Here is a 21,108-nt window from a genome sequence, read left to right as displayed (position 1 = left end):
TCTACTATAAAGGATGCTATAAGCCTGTCCATCTCTGCTTTGGTTACCGGTCCTCCAAATTCTAATTTTTGCTGCTTCGGAGTCGGCGCACTCACAACATCCTCACTCTGGGTTCGGGGGTCCTTAGCTATTAGCTTCACCTTAGCATGTGTTCTTTGCAGGTGTTTGTTGAGGTTTGACGTGGTGTTTGCAGCAGTGGATAACAGCTTCTGGCCTGTACACAGTCTGCACCTCACCGTCACATTCCTGTCTATTCTTCGGACGAACTCAAAATAATGGGCATACCTCCACCCCTCGAAAGTTATCGCTGACTCAACCATATTTATGCAGCACTGCACGTAGAGATGTGGACGTGCAACAAGTCGCGCAGACTACGTACATATAAACCTGCGGCGGAAACCCCTCTTGTCTGTCAGTGTGATTATGACTGATTTTATAAAAGTAACGAAGTAACGCGTGTCGGATCAATGTTAATAACTGTAGTGTGATTACTGACTTATAAAAGTAACGCGTTACACTACTCCGTTACCGACAAAAGTAATATTATTACAGTAACGCGTTACACTACTCCGTTACCGACAAAAGTAATATTATTACAGTAACGAGTTACAAAGTAACGCGTTACTGTAATAATATTACTTTTGTCGGTGATGACCTCCAAAGAGAAAAGCAAGCAAACTCGGAATAAAGTATTATTTTATTTTTAAAAAATGTTTTCGGATTTCACATCAACAGGAAGTCCGGTTAACTAAAATGTCTGTGCGGAACAATACCCCCAACCCATCGATCCGTGGGTGAATAATGTCAATCACCACATTACACACATCCCTTCACATTTACATTTTAATTTACATTAAAGTATTTCGTGAGGCCTTCTAAAATGTTTTTAAATATAATTAGGGTTGTACTTGGGTTAGGGTTGTAGCGATTGCTACAACCCTAACAATCACACAACGTCCCGTCCGTTAATTCCACATCCATACCTTTATATATACAGTACAGTCTATGATCCACACACATGGATTAACATCGATTTAATACATTAATGTAGCCTTTGTTTCTGCTAAAAGAGGTGTCGACCAACTAGGGCAACAAGAAAATCGGCGAAATAGAGTGTGACGATTAAAAAATAAATTAAAAACATCTAATTATGATAATAAAAACCGACCAATAGGCGCGGTAGACCATTTGCTTGGCACTTCTGGGTATTTCTCCACTGGTTGGGCCATGTTAACAATACCGTGTAACTGTCACGTTTGAAGGGACGAAACCGTGACATATTCACGTCTCCCAGCATGGTAGATCGTCACATGTTCACGTCTTGCTGTGATACCGGGTTGAGGCTAACTCTACCTGTTGTTTAGAGCCGTCATTCTTACAGCAAACATACCAGTCTCCATCGAGGAGCACAAAAGCAACCCACAGCAGACCAACTAAAAAAGCCTTGAGAATGTGAAGGAAATAAAAACACCAAGGAACTTTGTGGCATTTAGTGCATGAGCACCAGTTTCTACAGGCACTTTGAAAATAACTGTTTGTCCACAGTGTGAAGAAAGTTATTATTAAGACTGGCAGAACCATGAACGAGTTGCAGCCTGAGTGTTGTGGTTCGCAATCGCACGCAAAGTCCTTTTCAAGCAGAATATTGTAGGTGAACTCTACCATGATGGCGGATATGGTACCCAGCTTCCCAGAAGCGATTCTCTTCAGGGTGCTTTCCATCTGTGATGTGCAGACGGCATCAGCTGGCAATTATCCTCAATACTGAGTTATGTTCTCATTATAGAGCTTTCTGTTTCTGCTGGAAAAACTGTGAAAACGTTATTTTCACCGGTGTCTGTGTGCAGGCCCGTATCCAGGATGTCGTAAATACCGAGGTCCAAAACATGCTAGTGGCTAGATATCTGTTGTTAAGTCCGGAAACTCGGCGCGTCACAACTGGACGCCACGGAATTCTGACCAAGCGTCGCTCCTGGACGCGTTGGGAGTGAGAGTGTGTTGGTGTGGGGCCGCAAATTGGATAATATATTGATTTCAAACCATGTCAGTGGGCTGCAGCATAAATGATATTTGAAAGTGTAATGCATGAGAATCAGTTGATTGCTACCAATAATGATCCACATTATAATCTGGACATGAAGAAGAGGCTAACATGCTCACAAAACATTTGAAAAGTAATCTCTTTGTCTTCTTTCTGTTCATTACTCTCTCTGTCCTCTACTCATCACTCATTGTTAACTGTATGCTTCTCCTCCTTTGTCGCTCCTGCCAGTGCATTAAAAACAATTCAGTAATTTAGTTTAGTTTACATCAGTCAGGCTTCAGAAAGCAACATAGCACCATCACTGCCACAATGAAAGTGGTGAATGATGTGGCGAGTATTTTAGATAATAAGCAGAGTTGTGCTGCTCTATTTATTGACCTTTCCAAAGCGTTTGATACCGTCGATCATCGCATCTTATAGCAGAGGCTACTCAGTATTGGCATATCCAGCCATGCAGTGGGGTGGTTTGTGAACTACCTCTCTGAAAGGTCCCAATGTGTTCATTTTGATGGGCTGTCTTGAGTGGTTAAACATTACTAATGGTGTTCCTCAAGGTTCTGTTTTAGGTCCACTTTTATTCTCCATCTACATCAATAGTTTAGGTGAAAATGTCGATGGAGCAACCTTACATTTTTATGCGGACGATACCGTTATGTACTGTGCACGTCCCTCCATTAAGGAGGCTGTTGTTGAATTGCAAGCTGTCTTTAACATTATTCAGACTCAGCTCTCTGAACTAAAGCTTCTTTTAAATGTTGATAAAACCAAGGTAATGCTCTTTTCAAAAGCTAAAAAGACACCAGAGCCTGTTTTAGATATTGTAACTACGCAAGGAATAAAACTTGAAGTGGTTGCCTGTTACAAATATCTTGGTATCTGGCTTGATGACTGTCTCTTTTAAACGTCATGTCAATAACCTGCTTAAAAAACTGAGGGTTAGGCTAGGTTTCTTCTACAGGAACAAGTCCTGTTTCTCGCTCGAGGCCAGAAAAAGGCTAGTCGCTGTGACCTTTTTACCTGTGCTGGACTATGGTGATTTGATTCATATGAATGCACCTGCAAATTGCCTGGTGAAGTTAGATGCTGCGTATCACAGTGCACTGACATTTGTGACAAACTGTAAAGCATTAACCCATCACTGTACCCTGTATGCAAGGGCTCGTTTGCCTTCGCTAACTGTACGGAGGCTCAGTCACTGGTATATTTTTATATATAAAGCCATGTTAGGGAAACTTCCATCCTACATCTGCTCCCTGATCTCACGGCGAATTGTAAGTGGCTACTGCCTGAGATCGCATGCTGTGGTTTTATTAAATGTGCCAACTGCTAGGACTGTCTTAGGGAAGACAGCATTTAGATGCGCAGCTCCACTGTCCTGGAATGGTCTGCAATTGAAATGAAAACTGAGCAATCTGGTGCCACTAAATGTTTTTAAAGCTCGGTTGGATGCTACTCTATCGGAAGCTGTTGGTACCTGTTCATGTGGATAGTTATGTAAATTGTAATCCCTGTAATGATGCTGTATGATGTCCTTTTGTTGTTCTGTTTATGTTTTTAATGTTTCATGTGGAACCTACTTGAGCAGGTCTCCCTTGAAAAAGAGATCAATGATCTCAATGGGATACAACCTGGATAAATAAAGGTTTGAAATGAAATGAGTTCATTTCACTTAGCAGATAGATATATGGGGTTATTAAGCCTACATAGTTTGTGTTGAACAGAAAGTAAATGCAACCCCGGGCTCAGAAGGCTGTCCCTGCAGTTCCTCTCTGACTTCCATCTCTTTCTCTCTGCCTGTCTCGTATCTCCCTTACCAAAGCTGAGCTTGGACAGATAGTCTTTTTTATTATATCTATATCTGTGTCAGTGAAAAAGAAAACAATAAATGTTATCTCTTCAACTCAAATTATAATGAAAGAAAAACATTTTAACTTTCATTAAAAAGGTCTGACATTGGATTAATTAAATTAACTTTAGCTCTCTGGATATGTTATCATATTGCTTTCAAAGATTTAGTGTGATCAATATTTCTGGGAAATTGACACAAAAAGTTCATGACATTGAATAGACCTGGAAATATTCCCAGAAATAAGACAAGGTCATCAAGATTCAGTAATACAGCTTAGTTTAAACTATTTCACACAAACGGCAAGTCAAACTCAATAATTTGAGAACTTCAATTAAGTAGTTCGGAAACATTTTTTTTTTTTTTTTATTGGCCACATACAATCTGAAATGCAAAGAGAACCAAGAATAAAAAAACAAATTCAGATTGAAGAAACCAGTCAGCGAAATGGATCCATTCCTGTTGGGAGAACAACGTTTAATATAGCCGTTCAGAATAAATGTATATTGCAATACGAAACCCTTACCTTCAGGAATTCACATCTGTGATGGTAAATGGCCCAATGACTGCTTTTTGTACCATTCCATGTTTCTCTGCAAAAATATATATTTTAGTACAAGTCAACCAAACAAGTGTAATACAGCAGAAGTTGTGTACATACCTGACGCAACACTCCTCTGCCTCCTTGACTTGCATTTCGATTCACAGCAGTCACAAAGATTGCTCTGGGCCAAGTTGTCCAGCAACTCCCAACTGAGTTCATGAAGATTGGATGAAAAGATAATTAAAATGCATCTCAACTCTTCCAAATAAAGATTCCTCAAAGTTTGAATAGTTATGAATGGGATCCATCTGTATCTTCAGTAGACTGGGCTTAAGCTGAATAAGTCATCTCATGTAAAAGAAATTAACCTACAATTCAAATTCTGATATATTAAAAGTAATATTTTTACCCATGCCCTTCGACAAAGTGGCAGAATTTCTTAGTGCTGTCAAGACCATTGGGATCCCAAGCCAAAAGTTTGCAGTGGATAAAGACCTGTTGAGTAGAGGGAAAATATAGGCGTCATGGCATAAATTAATCTCAGTTTCCACAATAAAACCTTGAATCTGAAAAAAATGTAAATGCCAATTTACCTCTTCTCCCATAGCAAACGTAATGGTCTGAAGTGATAGGCGGATCTCCGATGACTTTTGCCTTGGTTAGAACTTTGATCGTGACGACACACTTTCCAAAAGACATCTGTTGGGTTACAGAAAATGTATTAGCATTACTACCAAGGTTTCGACGAAAATACGTTTTTTTTAAATCAATGCTCATTGCTATGAGAGTACCCTTTATTGGAGATTATAGGGTACATGGTGCTTTCAGGGTACAGCTCTGATGTGGTAGCTGCTACACATTCCTCAAGAAGCAGCAGCAAGGGCTGATGGGTCTCCTGCACCACACTCGCCATGATGGGGATGATGGAGCCCAGAGGAACGCGTGTAGATTCAGCAGGGCCTGAGAAGTCGTCTGGGGCAGTAAACAGGAGAAGAGTCATTAAGTTACAAAAGTCAGGGAGAGCTGCCGTTCGTAGAGAGTTTCTCATGTTGTTTACCCACCATTCATAAGGCCAATGTTAAACTGCAGATCTCCTAGACTGTAGGTTTTAAACACCGGGTCATAGATCGCAGCATACCAGTCTTTGGGCCTGCACAAAATAAAGCAGAATGGTACAGAAAATGCTGCAAAGTGACACTATTGAACTTATTAGTGCAAGCTTGTTTACTCACATTTGCTTTAAGCTCATTTAGTGGGAATGCTGATACAGCATTCCAACTACTTGTTCTACGGACAAATTCTTTATTATTATTCCGCCGGGTTATTTTGCTGCTCTTCTGCTCCCACATCGCAGAAACTCCGTTCAAACATCAAAACGTTCAGCTCGGTCGTGAATCGATTGCATCCCATAATTCATCACATTTTTAACATGGAAGTCAATGGAGAAACTCTTCAGACTTGAAACATCTTCATGCCACTTCAACTGCTCCTTCATACTTTCACTCAGAAACCTCATTCCAACTTTAAAATGTTACACATCATTCTGACATTATTCGTGTAACAACTTTTAAATCTGATTCGTACTTTTAGAGATATTAAACATTGTTCAGACCTTGTTAAAGAGTCCTTCTTCAGATTTTAGAGTATGTGATGTCACAGCTAGAGTGGAGGACAGATTTAATTTTGCCTTCATATTTTCTTTTAAACCTGCCATAATTCCCAAACCCTACATTCCTGAGACATAATTTTTTATGAGAAACGTAGGAAAACATCTCGTATCTTGAAAAATTAAAAAACAAATTCAGGAAAAAAAAATTAAACAAAATGCCTCTCGAGGGCATGAAGTGACAAACTTTCAACATGTCTCCATTAAAGCCCATTGTAAATTCAGGCTCATCTTTCCTCACAGCAGCAGCCGCCGCACACCTTTAGTTAATCGGCCAAAAATGGCACATTATTGACCCGAAAGTACACAAAAAGCACACTTCAGATGCTAAGGGTTCTTGAGATGCTTCACATGTTGAAATTTCACCGATATCTGTTACGGTTCTTCAACAAAACGTTCACATGTAAGAGGTTTATCCCTGATTCAGAACAATGAAAGGCTCTCCTCTCACTGATTACTGCACATCACCATGGAAACCTTTGATCTCTTGGCTCAAGGACAGGTGTTTCATAACGTTGTTAGCTCAAACATAAACACCTGTGTGACGGAACATGATGATGTCATAACTCCAATTGACATGCTCAGAACGCCACCAAACATGACATGATGGTTAACACTGTGGCCCTGAACAGCTCTACATCAAATCTGATGTTGGGTAATGTGGTGTTACTATGGCAACGCATCCCTCACCGTAAAACACGATGTCGCTGTAACTCCAATAGACACGGTCCAATCGTCCCCCAATCTTCAGTTGTATATCACCGGTCCATGGCTCAACAGCTCTATGTCAAATCTGAGATCTCACCATATGCCGTTTCCATGGAAATGGGGGATTGTGTTTTATTGCGAGGGATGCGTATCCCTCGCAATAAAACACGATGTTGGCGTAACTGATATGAAAATGGTCAAAACACCACCAGACTTCAGATGACAGTTAATGGTCCAGCCCTTAACATGTCTTTGTACCATTAGTGAATTTTCCTCAAAAGCTGTTGCCATGGCAACGCATCCCTTTCAATAAAACACGATATTGCTATAACTATGAAAATTGTCAAAAAGTGCTAAAACTACACATGTGTGCTAACAGTCCAGCCGTGAAGACATCTACGGGACAGTTTTGAGATTTCTTCAAATGCCGTTGCCATGGCAACACAATGCTCGCCATGAAACATGGTTCTCATAACTTCAGTGAAAATGCTCCAAAACTTCACAGGTTTGGTAACGATGAAGCCATCCACATATCTAAGCATATTATGGGGTGTCATCAAATACCGTTGCCATGGCGACAGATCATTCGCCATCAAGTTAGTTCAATAGTTTGCAGTTCAAATATTCTGCTGCTTTTCCAAGCTTTTTTACTTTCTTTTCTTCTCTTATCACACATTCAAGCCCCCAGTGTTCATGTATCATTTCAATCAAAATTCTTCACTTTCTTCTTACACATTACATTTCAGCATAGCAATTCAGCATCAGCATAAAGTATTCCCATTAGCAATTTCTTCAGGAATTGCATTCTCTAGTTATGAACTGTTACTCCTATGCTAAAAGACAGTCCAAAATAAGTAGACATTAACTACTTCCTCCAAAATGCAAAAAACTAGAGTGTATGATGTTCATTTAAAACTATGGGAAAAACTCAATTGACAATGAATTGGGAAAAACACAGTGTACCTTAGGGATTGTTCTCAGTAAATGGGTACATTTTTTGTTGAGAATACTTCAATAGATAAAGCTAATTTGGGAACAGAACAGAAACAGGCTGTAGATTCCCTAAATCAGTCTCCCATTCATTGTCTATATAGCAGCTTCAGACTTTATACCTGATGACATCACAAGTTTGAGACGGACTTCCATGGTTGGTGGCTTTGAGAGGGTGAAGCTTATTATCAAATTGAACTTTCCCAGGCCATGAAAATGCCACATTTGAAATGTTAGTTAAGGGTGGTGTCACCCTTTAGCACCTTATGTTGTAGTTGGTATGAACACTAACCTCTCATATGCACAGACAACTGGATGGGTGAAGGCCAAATTGTAAGAATCCGCAGAAGCAACGTAGGTCAGATCATTGCTTTACACCAGTGCATCCCCGGTGACCTGTTAGAGAGACAAAGATCCCCCTGAGAGAGCTGTAGGAAATATAGCAGACTCACAGCTTGGAGGTTTAAAATATATACACATACCAGTCTCCTAAAGTTACAGTCAGTGAGATCCACATAGAAGTAGGCCTCTCCTGCTGAGAAGCTGGTTGGGAAACAGCTACCCAGACGGAGAAGCGACGTGTCGGCCTGGGGTCAGCTTTCTGTCCACATCAGCGTCACAAAATCTGGCCCACAGTCCACTTTCATGTCTGCAACACAAATAAATTAAGTTTAGACTCAACTATTTGAGTCAAGGATAATAACTAGTGATGGCAGTTTGACACTGAAGCTTCGAACGGAGCTTCAACTCTGGACTTCCTATTCCATAGAAGCAGTGATTCGAAGCTTGCTTCAAATCACGTGACTTATGACGTCCGAACCAGCAACTGCTTCAAATCACGTGACATATGACGTCCGAAGCACCAACTGCTTCATTTCCTGAATGAATCAACTCACTGGTTCGCCGTCCAATCAGGTGATTCAATGCACTGCCTCGTCTTGATTCTGACTGGTTGAAACTGTTTGAATTTGAGCGTCACTTAGTAAGTGACACTTTATAACCGCTCAAAAAAATGCACAATTTGGCAATCTGTGGGATTGTCGTCGTAGTTTGCCTTGTTGCTGTAGAGTTGTGAGTATTGCGTTTGGATCATTATGGAGCCAGCCAGGAAGAGAGGTCGTTCTGAGATGTGGGATCACTTCAATCTGATTGCGCATGATAAAGTAGGTCAACTACAGTATTATAGCTACGGTTTATCTCAAATCTATATTAAGTAGCATTAAAGTAAAATTATGTATATGATCAATGTAGCCTTTAGGCTGCTATAGCTTTATAGACTGAAAGTGCATTTTTATTTACAAATGCCTTTCTCTACAGGTCCAGTGCTTGGTGTGTTCAACTGAACTGAAGTATCATGGGAATACTTCCTCCATGATTAGGCACTTCACTGCCAAACATGGAGCTACTGTGAACCAGGGGAACACAAATGGTATGTATTATATTATTATTAACTAGTAACACTAATATGCTATGACTGTATTCCATGACTCACAAGTCTGCTTCCTTTGAGTGCAATTTCACATAAATCCTTATTTGGTTTTGTTTTTATTCTTTATGTCTTTATTTCTTTTTCTTAGTGGACCGGAAGCGAGAGCTGGATGGGGCTCTTGTGAATATGGTGGTGAAAGACTCGCAGCCTTTTTCCATCGTGGATGACTGTGGCTTCAAGAGAGCTTGTGGCCTTGCTTGATCCTAAATACACTCTTCCATCCAGACGGGCTCTAAAGGAGATGGTGGTCAAGCGCTATGAGGAGGAGAAGACGAAGGCCAAGGCTGTCATGCAGAGGGTAGAGGCTGTGAGCCTGACTGCTGATATGTGGACCTCCATTAATATGGACGCATATCTAGCAGTGACCTGCCATTATGTGGATGACTCTGCGAAGCTGGCCACAGTGCTTCTGGGAGTGCTGCCTTTCCCTGAAACTCATACAGCTGTTAACATCACTGCTGCAATGAGGTCTCTCATGGAGGAATGGGGCACTGAAGGCAAAGTGACCTCAATTGTGACGGATGCAGGAGCAAATATGGTTGCCTCTGTCAGAAGTTTAAATCTAAGACATGCACTTTGCTTTGCTCATTCACTAAATTTAGTGGTGAAGAAATCTCTGGATGCAACTCCTGGCCTACAAGACCTAAGCACAAGGGCTAGAAAAGTAGTCGCGTTCTTTAAAACCAGCACAACAGCAAAAGAGAAGCTCAGAGAAGTGCAGGAGCAGATGAATCGCCCTGTGCTGAAGCTTATTCAGGAAGTGGACACCCGCTGGAACAGCACCTACCTAATGCTACAACGCCTTTTCAAAGAGAGGCAGTCAGTGGGGGCAGCTCTTGCGACGCTGAAAACAGATGTGATGCCTGCAATTGCTCTCCCCCTTTTTCCAGGCAACAGTGGAACTCTCAGAGGAGAAGAGAGTCTCAGGGTCCAAGATCATCCCAATGACAAAAATGTTAATGCTATACTTGTATGACACAATTGGAAAAACAAGCCACGACACAGCAACACTACTGGGACAGAACATGGTGTCAAATATGCAAAACAAGTTTGACACCACGGAGAGCCAAACTGCATTGACCCTGTCAACACTGCTGGATCCTAGATTCAAGACTATTGGATTCTACAATCAAGTACAGGCAGCGGCATCAGTTAAACGACTGACAGCATTTTGCACACAACTGAGGAAAAACGCACAACCTGACACGCCTACAGAAGAACAGCCCTCCACATCAGCTCAACCGGCACCAGCAAATGTTGACAATCCATCATCCACAGGTAATGTTATAAATAGTTAATTGATCAAATGCAGGACAAAATAAGTACAAGTAAAACAGGATACACATTGAAACCTTTCAGTACTGATGATTACAGTCATGTTTGTCTTTCAGGTCTTAACCTTTGGGAAACTTTGGACAGAGATGCTTCTGAAGCGAGGACGGCAAGGAATGCCACAGCAGATGCTACAGTGGAGGTGCAGCGGTACATGACTGATCCACCGCTGGAAAGATCAAAAGACCCACTGGCATACTGGGTGGACCATCAAAATGTGTATCCCAATCTGTTCAAACTGGCAAAACAATTTGTATGCATGCCAGCATCATCCGTTCCATCTGAGCGAGTGTTTTCAAAATGCGGGGAAATTGTAAGCAAGAAAAGAAATCGGCTCAATCCAAAAACCGTTGAAAAAATAATGTTCCTGAATAAAAATCTTTGAGTGTTCCCCATCCCACATGAACACCCCCTGCCAAAGTTACACAAGCACACCATAACCTATGCCATATTTTCCCTGAACCCTGTCCTCAATAACACAATACATGCATTCATCCATCTTTATTTGTAAAAGATATTCATGATATATATACAGTTTATATACATATTTATTTATAGTTCTATATATATATATATATATATATATATACACACACATATATATATATATATATATATACATATATATATACACACATATTAATATACCTATTTCCGACAGAATTGTCCAAGTGGTTTGACTGCTTCAAATCACGTGACATGTGACGGTCGAAGCAGCAACTGCTTCATTTCCTGAATGAATCACTTGACTGGTTCGCGGTCCAATCACGCGATTCAATGCACTGCCTCGTCTTTATTCTGACAGGTGACAGGTTGAAACAGTTTCGAATTTGAGCGCTTCAACACTTATAACCGCTCTCAACAATGCGCAATGTATGGGTTGTTGTCGTAGTTTGCGTTGTTGCTGTTGAGTTGTTGTTGGTATTCCATTTTAATTGGATCATTATAGAGCAAGCCAGGAAGAAAGATAGGTCCGGGAAACACTTCGAAATGTGGAGAAGTTGTGAACAAAAAGACAATTAAGACTAATATAAAAACCATGTTACTGACTTAAGGTATAGATAGCCCAGTGGATAGAGCCGGCGGCCCGAAGCGACGATGTCCTCCGCGCAGCTGGTTCAAAGCCTGGAACAGATGAACTTTTAATCATTCCTTTTCAACTTTAATACTTTATTAACTGATAAAAGGCCCTCTCCGCCCAAACAAAATTCCAGCACTCTCTAGTCTCTTCTCAATAACCCAATACACACAATTATCAATCTTTAATTGCAAATAGAACATGATATTCAGTCTTGTGTGCGTGTGCATCGAATATTTTTCAAGGCAAAGATACGTTAAACCCACTGCAGCCTTGCACTTCGCCAGGAGAGGTCGCTGTAACTGAAGCTTCGAGAAATGAACCTATTTCCGACACAATTGTCCAAGTGGTTCGATGCTTCATTCAAAGCTTCATTTTGCCATCACTAATAATAACATGACTTTAATTGTTTCCAGTCTTACCTGCATATACCACCATGGCAGCTGCCAGGCTCAGAAGCAGTGCACCTTGACAAAATGAAACCATCATGACTGAATGCTTGCTACTGACACAGTGCATGTTCTTATACCTTGTTCCTGAGAGGCATTAATCAAGAGAACGTCTTTCACCTGGTGCCTGTCAACAGTCCCAGCTGCAGCAGCTAGCACACTGATTACAGCATGGGGAGCATCCAATCACATTAGTCCTTACACCCAATTCATTTGTATTCAGCTTCATCAGCAGCACAAAATCACCATTTGTTAATCAATTTATTATCCTGTATGACTACCTGTAATTCTTATTTAAAACACTTTAAGGATGATCATGCATGGGTTGTCTTACTGGTGTTTTGATTTAGTTTTGCTGTTATATATCAACATTAATATATGTATACGTTGGGATTCTTTGTTCAACTTCAAGTCATGAAAGAAATAGTTTTCATTGAGAATTAAAAGGTGAGTCATTTCTAAACAAATGATAATTTGGGGGAAGGTAGTATTCCTTTATCAGATGTCCTGTCCTATTCAAATGTGTTATTTGTATATCTTTGACCTAATGGAAATTTAAGGTAAGGGAAAAAGGTACATTTTTCAGTTCATTCAAGTTGTATACAGTGTGAGAAAATATCCACACTCACACACCTGAATATTAGTGTTGCTATGATGTCCTCTTTTAACTGCATAAACACGTGCCATGCAGGCCATCCCTATTGATTTTATATTCATGGCCAGAAAGTAAACTGCTACATTCAACTGCAGGCATTAGTGCCCAGAAAATAAATTCAGATCAGAATTGTCTTTTCAAATGAGGCTCAATGTAAAATGGAAAGTGAAAGAAAGATTCAGGGGCTGTACTCCAACTCACATGGCCATTAAAGGTTACATTATAATTGACAGTATCTTTCAATGACAAAAGTCACACATAATTAGTAAAATTCTACTGATAGGACAGTAGGACCTTCATATGAAGTAAAGATACTCGTTTTATACTCCACAGGAGTTAACAGTTTTATTTATACAGAGATTATCGACAACTTTAATCTGCATATGGATGTCGTCCACCTGGGCCCTCTGTTCAGTCTCCCCAATCTTAGACTGGACTTCCTGTTGAGAAAATGTTTAGCAACATTAGTCTTATGGCAAGTTTTGAAAAAACTTCAAGACAAATACCATAAATAAATAAATACTCATTAACCTTGGTCAGCAATGGAAACATCTGATGCATTGTGGGCATTTTGTTGCAATGGATCCATTATGATCAGGGGTCCCAACACAGAAGTGTGCATGAAGCCGTTGGATTCTGAGGTGGAAAAAAACAACAATAATTTCATAATGAAAAAGACTATATACACTATATAAAAAAAAGCATACAAGTTAGCATAAAAGCGATACCCCATTCGTCTCCTCTCTTGGAGCGAGTGTTGCAGGTCCTAGAACAGCAGTCACACATGGAGCTCTGCATGGGGTCATCCAGGAGTTCCCATCTGAGGAAGCAGCAATCGTTAAGGCTCAAATAGCATGGCTTTAAAACATTTTGTATACACAGAAGAAAAAAGCTGTTATAAAAATGGTATGATGTTTCTATAAAAAACTAAAACTGGTAAAATTATAAATATCAAGTTAATGACCAAAAGATATATTTCCATCTACAGTGCAGAAAAAGGTTAACATTTTACAAAGGCTCAGGGCTTTTTTTATTTTATAAATCTCATTAGGTTGGCTAATCATTTGAGTGCCCCTCTTTTTAAAAGAAATATATTGTTATTCTCAAATATTTTACAATTATCATTCGTCACAATTGTTGTCTATACTTTTAGTTAGCAGGAGATCATTTTTTATAGATATATAAAAGCACAATACTGATCACAGTACATGCATTGATCTACTTCAAGTTGGATATGTTGTGCTAAAAAAAAGCTAGCATCCTTGGCTAATGGTGCATACTTGTTGCACATGGCATCAGTTGCATTCATCATATTAAACTGCTGGCAAGAACATTTTCACATACTTCCAACATGTCAAACTCTTCCCTTACCGCTCATTTCCCTTTACATAGTGGCAAGCTTTCTTGCTCTCACTTAGAACTTCAGGATCCCATGCGAGCAGTTTGCAGTGAATGTACACCTGAGGAGCACATGAAACATACACGTTTGCTAGGAACCAAATATTCTTTAGAGCACTTTACATTTACCCCCTCACCGAGACCAAACTTGAAGGACTGCAGGTAGAGGATGATTGCAGACGAGTGGTACCGAGGGAGAAACCTGGAGTTTCCCTTCACACTGTCCAGGAGACACCTGAAGAAATTCAGATAAGCGATAAGGACTAAACTCCAGAAAACAATGAAAGAAATCAGAGACTGGATCTCACCCCTTATTTGTAATGATGGGGTACACATTGCTGTTAGCCTGCAGCTCAGGCGTAGTGGCTGCCACACATTCCTCCATGAGCAGCAGCAATGGCTGATGGGACTTCTGCTCCACTGTTGCCCATATTGGCATGAAGGAGCCCAGGGGGATGACATTTGTCTCCGCTACCCCTGTTATTTTTTCTGAAAAGGGGAAAAGTAAAAACGGCTTAGTGTGCATTTTTTGAGTGTTTTGCCTTTGGGAGCATGAGCCCTCACCATTTAGGAGCAGCATGTGGAACTTCAGCCCTCCTCGGCCTTCGGCAACACCTGACCCCGGGTTCAGGAAAGGAGGAGACCACTCCTTAGGTCTGAAATATATTAACAACATTTATCCCATATATCAGCTTTAAACTTGAATTTAAATAAGAAAGCAACTCCTACCTTGGATAAACACACTCAATGGGATACACATAAGCTGCAGGACTCGACTTTGGTCTGGGCCTGAAAGTCAGCTCATTTTTGTAGAGGAGATTTTTCCCTTTCACCTGAAGAAAAAAGAAGAAGCTCATTATGACATTGAAAAGGCTGAGAGATATTTTGGTGAAACATGGCAGTTACATTACCAGTCTTTTAAAATTGCAGTCAGCTAGTTTGTAGTTAAACTCAGCTTTCCCCTCTCCGCTGGGCAGAACATTAAACCTAGATGGCTTGCAGTTTCCGAGGAAGAGACGAGCTGCATATTGCCGCAGCCTCGAGGGGATCGTCCATGTGATGCTTATGGAGTCTTTTTCACACTGTACTTTGATTTCTGCAAAAAAAATCATTATTATATATTTCCCTACATTCCCCAACAAAAGCAGATGTTTACATACATGTGCTAAGCATACCTGCATTGGCAACAGTCGTTGCAAAAAGAGTCACGACTATCACACCTAGGTAGAGTTGAGTCCCCATGACTGAATGATCTGGATCACACAGGAAGTGGCACAATTTGTAGACTCCCTGCCAAATTAGCTGAATGAGCAACACCTGTGTGAGAGCAGGGCAGCATCTGTCTACTTATACTGGGATGTCATTTCACATACTTGCAATTTCATTGTAGAGTTTTCATTTGGATAATTTCTAGTGCACTTATTCAAGTACATTTTTATTTATCTGCCCAATTGCTTCTTTTTTTTTTGTATTCTACTGAATTTATGTTTCAACAATTACCTGATTATTTTACATACAACACTATTTATAAAACAATACAACAATTCAGATTAAACTACTTAAAGGCAATTTTCTCAAATCAGCCCAACGATAACAAGCTTCCAAGTCAATATACCTACGTTAGTTAGTCAGAGATGTGCAATTACATTTAACTTTTTGTTTTAAAACATTTTTTTATAAATGATTATGGGAAGTGCCCTTTTTCTCACTTGAGCTCCCGCCCCCCAAAATGTCTGTGCACGTCCCTGGCAACAGTGGAGCAGAAGTCCCATCAGCCATTGCTGCTGCTCATGGAGGAATGTGTGGCAGCCACTACGCCAACCCTGGGTCCTTCTCAGGTCGATTAAATGGAATCCTTGCGTCCCTCACTTGCGTCGTTTCCCTGCGTTTAGTCCCTCCCACCAGGGAAGCATGGAGAGACGCAAGGAAACCACGAGAAGCAGGGAAATGAGTTTTAAGAGCAATGGGACGTCCTTTCCTCCGGAGCGTCACGTGAAGCGACGTCCGTTTGTGATGACGCCGCACAGCTGTTCGTCTGACAGCAGCTCTGTCCCCGTTATTTTCACAAACACCCCCGCCTCTGTTAGTACACATTTACTGACACAAACATTTGTATCATCTGTTGTAGACCTAAATACATTAAATAAAATAAGAACTCATTCTCAAAAAAGATAAACGCCATTCTTAAAATGTATAAACGAACAATAGTTGGATTAATATTGATTAGAGAATAAAATAAAATAATTCAGAGAAGAAAAAGAGATATGTGTTATCTATCAAAACCCAGTTAGATTAACATTCATTGGATTGCACACTTAGTTTGTGTGGATATGTAGCAAATTAACATGTTAAATAGCACTTAATGACTTACTGAATGGAAATGACAATAAATGAAAATGTAAAACGAAAAAGCGACCATGAAAATGTTTCCAATAAATGAATAAAATAATTTTTGACCACTTTGTTGTTCAGATATATCACATATTTGTAACTGAATGATGCATTCATTGAAACAAAACACAGTATAAACTGAGGAGTGAGTCCCGTGAGTTTCATGTGTTTTCTTCACTCCGCTGGGAAACTCTGCTCTCATGTCAAGAAGCATCAGATCAGTGCATGCGCTGCATCGTCCAATCAGTGAGCGATACACAGTAAGGGGGCGGGGAGAGTATCTGAGGATTTCACCGGAGGATGGTCTGGTGGTTCCTCGGTTATCGCTCCTCCATTATCGCTCCTCGCTCCTCGATCCTCGGTCCTCCGGCAGAAATAAGAGCCATGGGACGCTACTCAAGATGGCGCAGACAAATCAACTTCCGGTGATACCGAGGACCGAGGACCGAGGAAATGAAAATAGTCGACCTGAGAAGGACCCCCTGTCTCCTAAAAATTACGTTCCCACAGAACTAAACTGCATTCTCAATTACGTTTAGCTAGAAACGTATTTTCTCCCACGTTACGTTTGTTATGAACGTATCTTAAATATGTTTATTCTCTACATATCTTTGCCATTTATTGTCTTGCTTATAATAATGATAATAGTAATTTATAAATATCATTTTAGAGCACACATTTGAAATCGAGAATCGGGCTCGATATATGGTTAAATTAAAATCAGTAGGCGAGGCTGTAATTTCTCCAGCTGTTACTCTCATGAGCGAGGCAGAAAATAATAGTTTTATCATGCCAAAAAGCTGCTGTGTCGTTTATTGCACCTCAAACATTAAAACAAATCCAGAGTTACGTGTTTCTGTACTTCCTCTAAGAAGAAAGGACAGTAACAGAAGATCTCTGTGGCTCCAGGCTTGATCGCCGTTCAAATGACAGCGTTGGTTTCCCCAAAAGTGGGCGGGGCTGTAAAGTGACGGTGTGGCAGTGCGCCAAGGTTACGCCGAGCGTCAAGCTCTTTGAAATGGAACGAAACCACGGCAGACGTTTTCGTTTTTCCCAAAATTAGAAGTTGACAGTATTAAACTGTGTACAGCCCTGGAGGTTTAGGCGATAGGAAACAAATTGGTGTGTACAAATGTAAAACATGTAGGCTAAGTACTAAATGGGTGAAAATCGCTTGTATCCATAATGGGCAGCATTAAAGGTGGGGTCGGTTATTTTGGAGAAACCAGCTCGAGATCGCTAGAATTTGAAAATACACAGCCGGAAAAAATCTGCCACTTCCTTACAGAGCCCCTCCTCCAACACACACGAACGCGCACATGACCAATGAGGGCACGAGATAAGTTTGTGCGCAGATGGAAGGCTGACAGGCAGGTAGGCCATCCAGTTATTTTAGCTGGGCCGGCTAAAATGATTGGTTGTGCTTTTTACAGCGCTACGGCTTCCACAGATGACATTTTTTTATGGATTTTTTGTCAAAGCACTTTTTATTTTTTATTTAACCTTTATTTAACCAGATAAAAACATTGAGATAAAATCTCATTTTAAATGCTGACCTGGCCAAGAAGGCAGCAACGTTACACATAACACAAACATATAAAATACAGAGAACATAACAAAGAAAACAAAAGACGAAAAAGCAGTCACTACATTGTGCACATTAGGACAATAAAAAAAGTACACTACTTGTTACTGCAAGAGCAGCTGGTTGTGAGGACTTCAGACAACTTCAATTTAAAACATGATATAGAGACAAGTGCCCTCAGTTTAAGGCGTGATTGAAGGTCATTCCAAGACCAAGGACCATAATAAGAAAGACTCCTTTTTCCAGCCTCAGTCCGTACAGTAGGAACCTGGAACCGTATCCAGGCACTGGATCTGAGGTTGTAAGAGTCACAAACTGGGGCAAATCTGACACATATGTAGAGTGGAAGCTTACCTAAAATGGCTTTATACATTAATAAAAACCAGTGCTGCATCCTACGCATAGTAAGTGAGGACCATCCAGTTAGGCTATACAGTGTGCAATGATGAGTCCTATAGGGTGCATTTGATATATAACGCAGTGCAGCATGGTAAAGTGGGTCAAGTTTGGCCAAAACAGTGGGACAGGCAAATCTATAAATGGTATCACCGTAGTCCAGCTGGGACAGGAATAAGCCAGAGACCAACCTTTTACGGGATGAAATTGAAAAACAACATTTAAATCTGAAAAGGAAGCCAAGAGTGAATTTCAATTTCTTTGTTAAAACTTCAATATGGTGTTTAAAGTTCAGATTACTGTCCAACCAAAAGCCCAGATATTTGTAGGTATCAACAAACTCAACAGAAACGCCATCAAGGGTGTCAATGGAGAGGCAAGAGGAGGACGCTGACTTGGGAGCAAAAAGCATTGCTTTGGTTTTCTTACTGTTCAATAGCAGTTTAGAATCAAGAAGCGCATGCTGCAGCGTGATAAAATCTGATTTTAAATTGGAAACGGCCATATCCAGAGAAGGAGCACACGAGTATACAATAGTGTCATCAGCATACATATGATAGGTAGAAAATTGCATCTGATTACAAATATTGTTTACATATAATAAAAAGAGCAAGGGCCCCAAGATAGAGCCCTGTGGAACTCCCTTCTCCAAGGTGACAGGGTCAGAGACAGTACTACCCAACCTGACGCATTGAGTACGGTCGGTTAGATAACTCTGAAACCAGCAAATGGCATTGTGACCGAAACGAGACACCAACATAACATTAGACATAATGTGGTGATCTACAGTGTCAAATGCTTTGGCTAGGTCAATAAACAATGCAACACAAACTGATTTCTTATCCAAAGCAGCCTTAATATCGTCTAAGACTTTCAGACTGGCAGTCACAGTACTGTGCTTTGATCTGAATCCAGATTGCATAGGGTTAAGGATGTTGTGTGAATTTAAAAAAAGTTTTAGCTGAGTAGAAACAAGGGACTCAAGAATCTTTGATAACACAGAAAGATTTGAGATACTTAAGATATTCATTGCTATCGGGATGTTAAGAGCATTCCATGGAATATAACAAAAAGTGTATCTCGAGCCGGTTTCTCAAACTTACCTACCCTACCTTTAATATCTTTGTACATCCAGCACTAAACTGTTTTATTGTAGAGATCACTTACAATATCTTCTTGATTTTTTATATTCTATATTTCTATCATTGACCTTCTACTTTCCCCCTATTTTGTATGTACTATTAATATTCTTTTTTAGCCTTTGTTTCTGCTAAAAGAGGTGTCGACCAGCTAGGGCAACAAGAAAATCGGCGAAATCGAGTGTGACGATTAAAAAATAAATTAAAAACATCTAATTTTGACAATAAAAACCGACCAATAGGCGCGGTAGACCTTTTGCTTGGCACTTCCGGGTATTTCTCCACTGGTTGGGGCATGTTAACAATACCGTGTAACTGTCACGTTTGAAGGGACGAAACCGTGACATTCACGTCTCCCAGCATGGTAGATCGTCACATGTTCACGTCTTGCCGTGATACCGGGTTGAGGCTAACTGTACCTGTTGTTTAGAGCCCTCATTCTTACAGCAAACATACCAGTCTCCATCGAGGAGCACAAAAGCAACCCACAGCAGACCAACTAAAAAAGCCTTGAGAATGTGAAGGAAATAAAAACACCAAGGAACTTCGTGGCATTTAGTGCATGAGCACCAGTTTCTACAGGCACTTTGAAAATAACTGTTTGTCCACAGTGTGAAGAAAGTCATTATTAAGACTGGCAGAACAATGAACGAGTCGCAGCCTGAGTGTTGTGGTTCGCAATCGCACGCAAAGTCCTTTTCAAGCAGAATATTGTAGGTGAACTCTACCATGATGGCGGATATGGTACCCAGCTTCCCAGAAGCTATTCTCTTCAGGGTGCTTTCCATCTGTGATGTGCAGATGGCATCAGCTGGCAATTATCCTCAATACTGAGTTATGTTCTCATTATTATAGAGCTTTCTGTTTCTGCTGGAAAAACTTTATTTTCACCGCCCAGATAAAACGTTATCAGGGCGGTGAAACTCCTGGTGTCTGTGCAGGCCCGTATCCAGGATGTCGTAAATACCGAGGTCCAAAACATGCTAGTGGCTAGATATCTGTTGTTAAGTCCTGTGTGGGGCTGCAAATTGGATAATATATTGATTTCACACCATGTCAGTGGGCTGCAGCATAAATGATATTTAAAAGTGTAATGCATGAGAATCAGTTGATTGCTACCAATAATGATCCACATTATAATCTGGACATGAAGAGGCGAACATGCTCACAAAACATTTGAAAAGTAATCTCTCCGTCTTCTTTCTGTTCATTACTCTCTCTGTCCTCTACTCATCACTCATTAACTGTATGCTCCTCCTGTGTCGCTCCTGCCAGTGTATTAAAAACAATTCAGTAATTTAGTTCATTTCACTTAGCAGATAGATATATGGGGTTATTAAGCCTACATAGTTTGTGTTGAACAGAAAGTCAATGCAACCCCGGGCTCAGAAGGCTGTC

At 40.4% G+C, this 21,108-nt stretch overlaps 1 protein-coding gene and 1 pseudogene across 1 annotated transcript; both read right to left on the bottom strand.

Annotated features, from left to right (window-relative positions):
- Positions 1-4,241: 4,241 nt before the first annotated feature.
- On the bottom strand, positions 4,242-12,216 carry LOC117469122 (annotated as a pseudogene).
- Positions 12,217-13,116: 900 nt separating this feature from the next.
- LOC117469123 lies at positions 13,117-15,986 on the bottom strand. The gene is made up of 11 exons (XM_034113501.1): positions 15,909-15,986; positions 15,375-15,516; positions 15,111-15,295; positions 14,929-15,032; positions 14,764-14,855; positions 14,508-14,688; positions 14,329-14,434; positions 14,173-14,261; positions 13,530-13,621; positions 13,333-13,437; positions 13,117-13,241 (listed from the first exon to the last, which is right to left on the bottom strand). The coding sequence occupies exons 1-11, from the start codon at positions 15,969-15,971 to the stop codon at positions 13,228-13,230; spliced, it is 1,173 nt and encodes a 390-aa protein (XP_033969392.1). The 5' UTR covers positions 15,972-15,986; the 3' UTR covers positions 13,117-13,227.
- Positions 15,987-21,108: the final 5,122 nt, after the last annotated feature.

This window comes from Trematomus bernacchii, unplaced genomic scaffold (genome assembly GCF_902827165.1).
Source record: "Trematomus bernacchii unplaced genomic scaffold, fTreBer1.1, whole genome shotgun sequence".
In the NCBI taxonomy this organism is placed as follows: Eukaryota; Metazoa; Chordata; class Actinopteri; order Perciformes; family Nototheniidae; genus Trematomus; species Trematomus bernacchii.
Note: the sequence above shows the minus strand (reverse complement) of the source record. Positions and strands in the feature narration are given on the sequence as shown.

Bases quoted from the DNA above. Each gene is read 5' to 3' on its own strand.
- LOC117469123 (XM_034113501.1), bottom strand. From the start codon at position 15,971: ATGGGACTTCTGCTCCACTGTTGCCAGGGACGTGCACAGACATTTTGG. The intron at 15,517-15,908 runs GTGAGAAAAAGG...GCTCTCACACAG, and splicing joins TTTGGGGGGCGGGAGCTCAA to GTGTTGCTCATTCAGCTAAT. The intron at 14,856-14,928 runs GTAGGAGTTGCT...AATATATTTCAG, and splicing joins ATTGAGTGTGTTTATCCAAG to ACCTAAGGAGTGGTCTCCTC.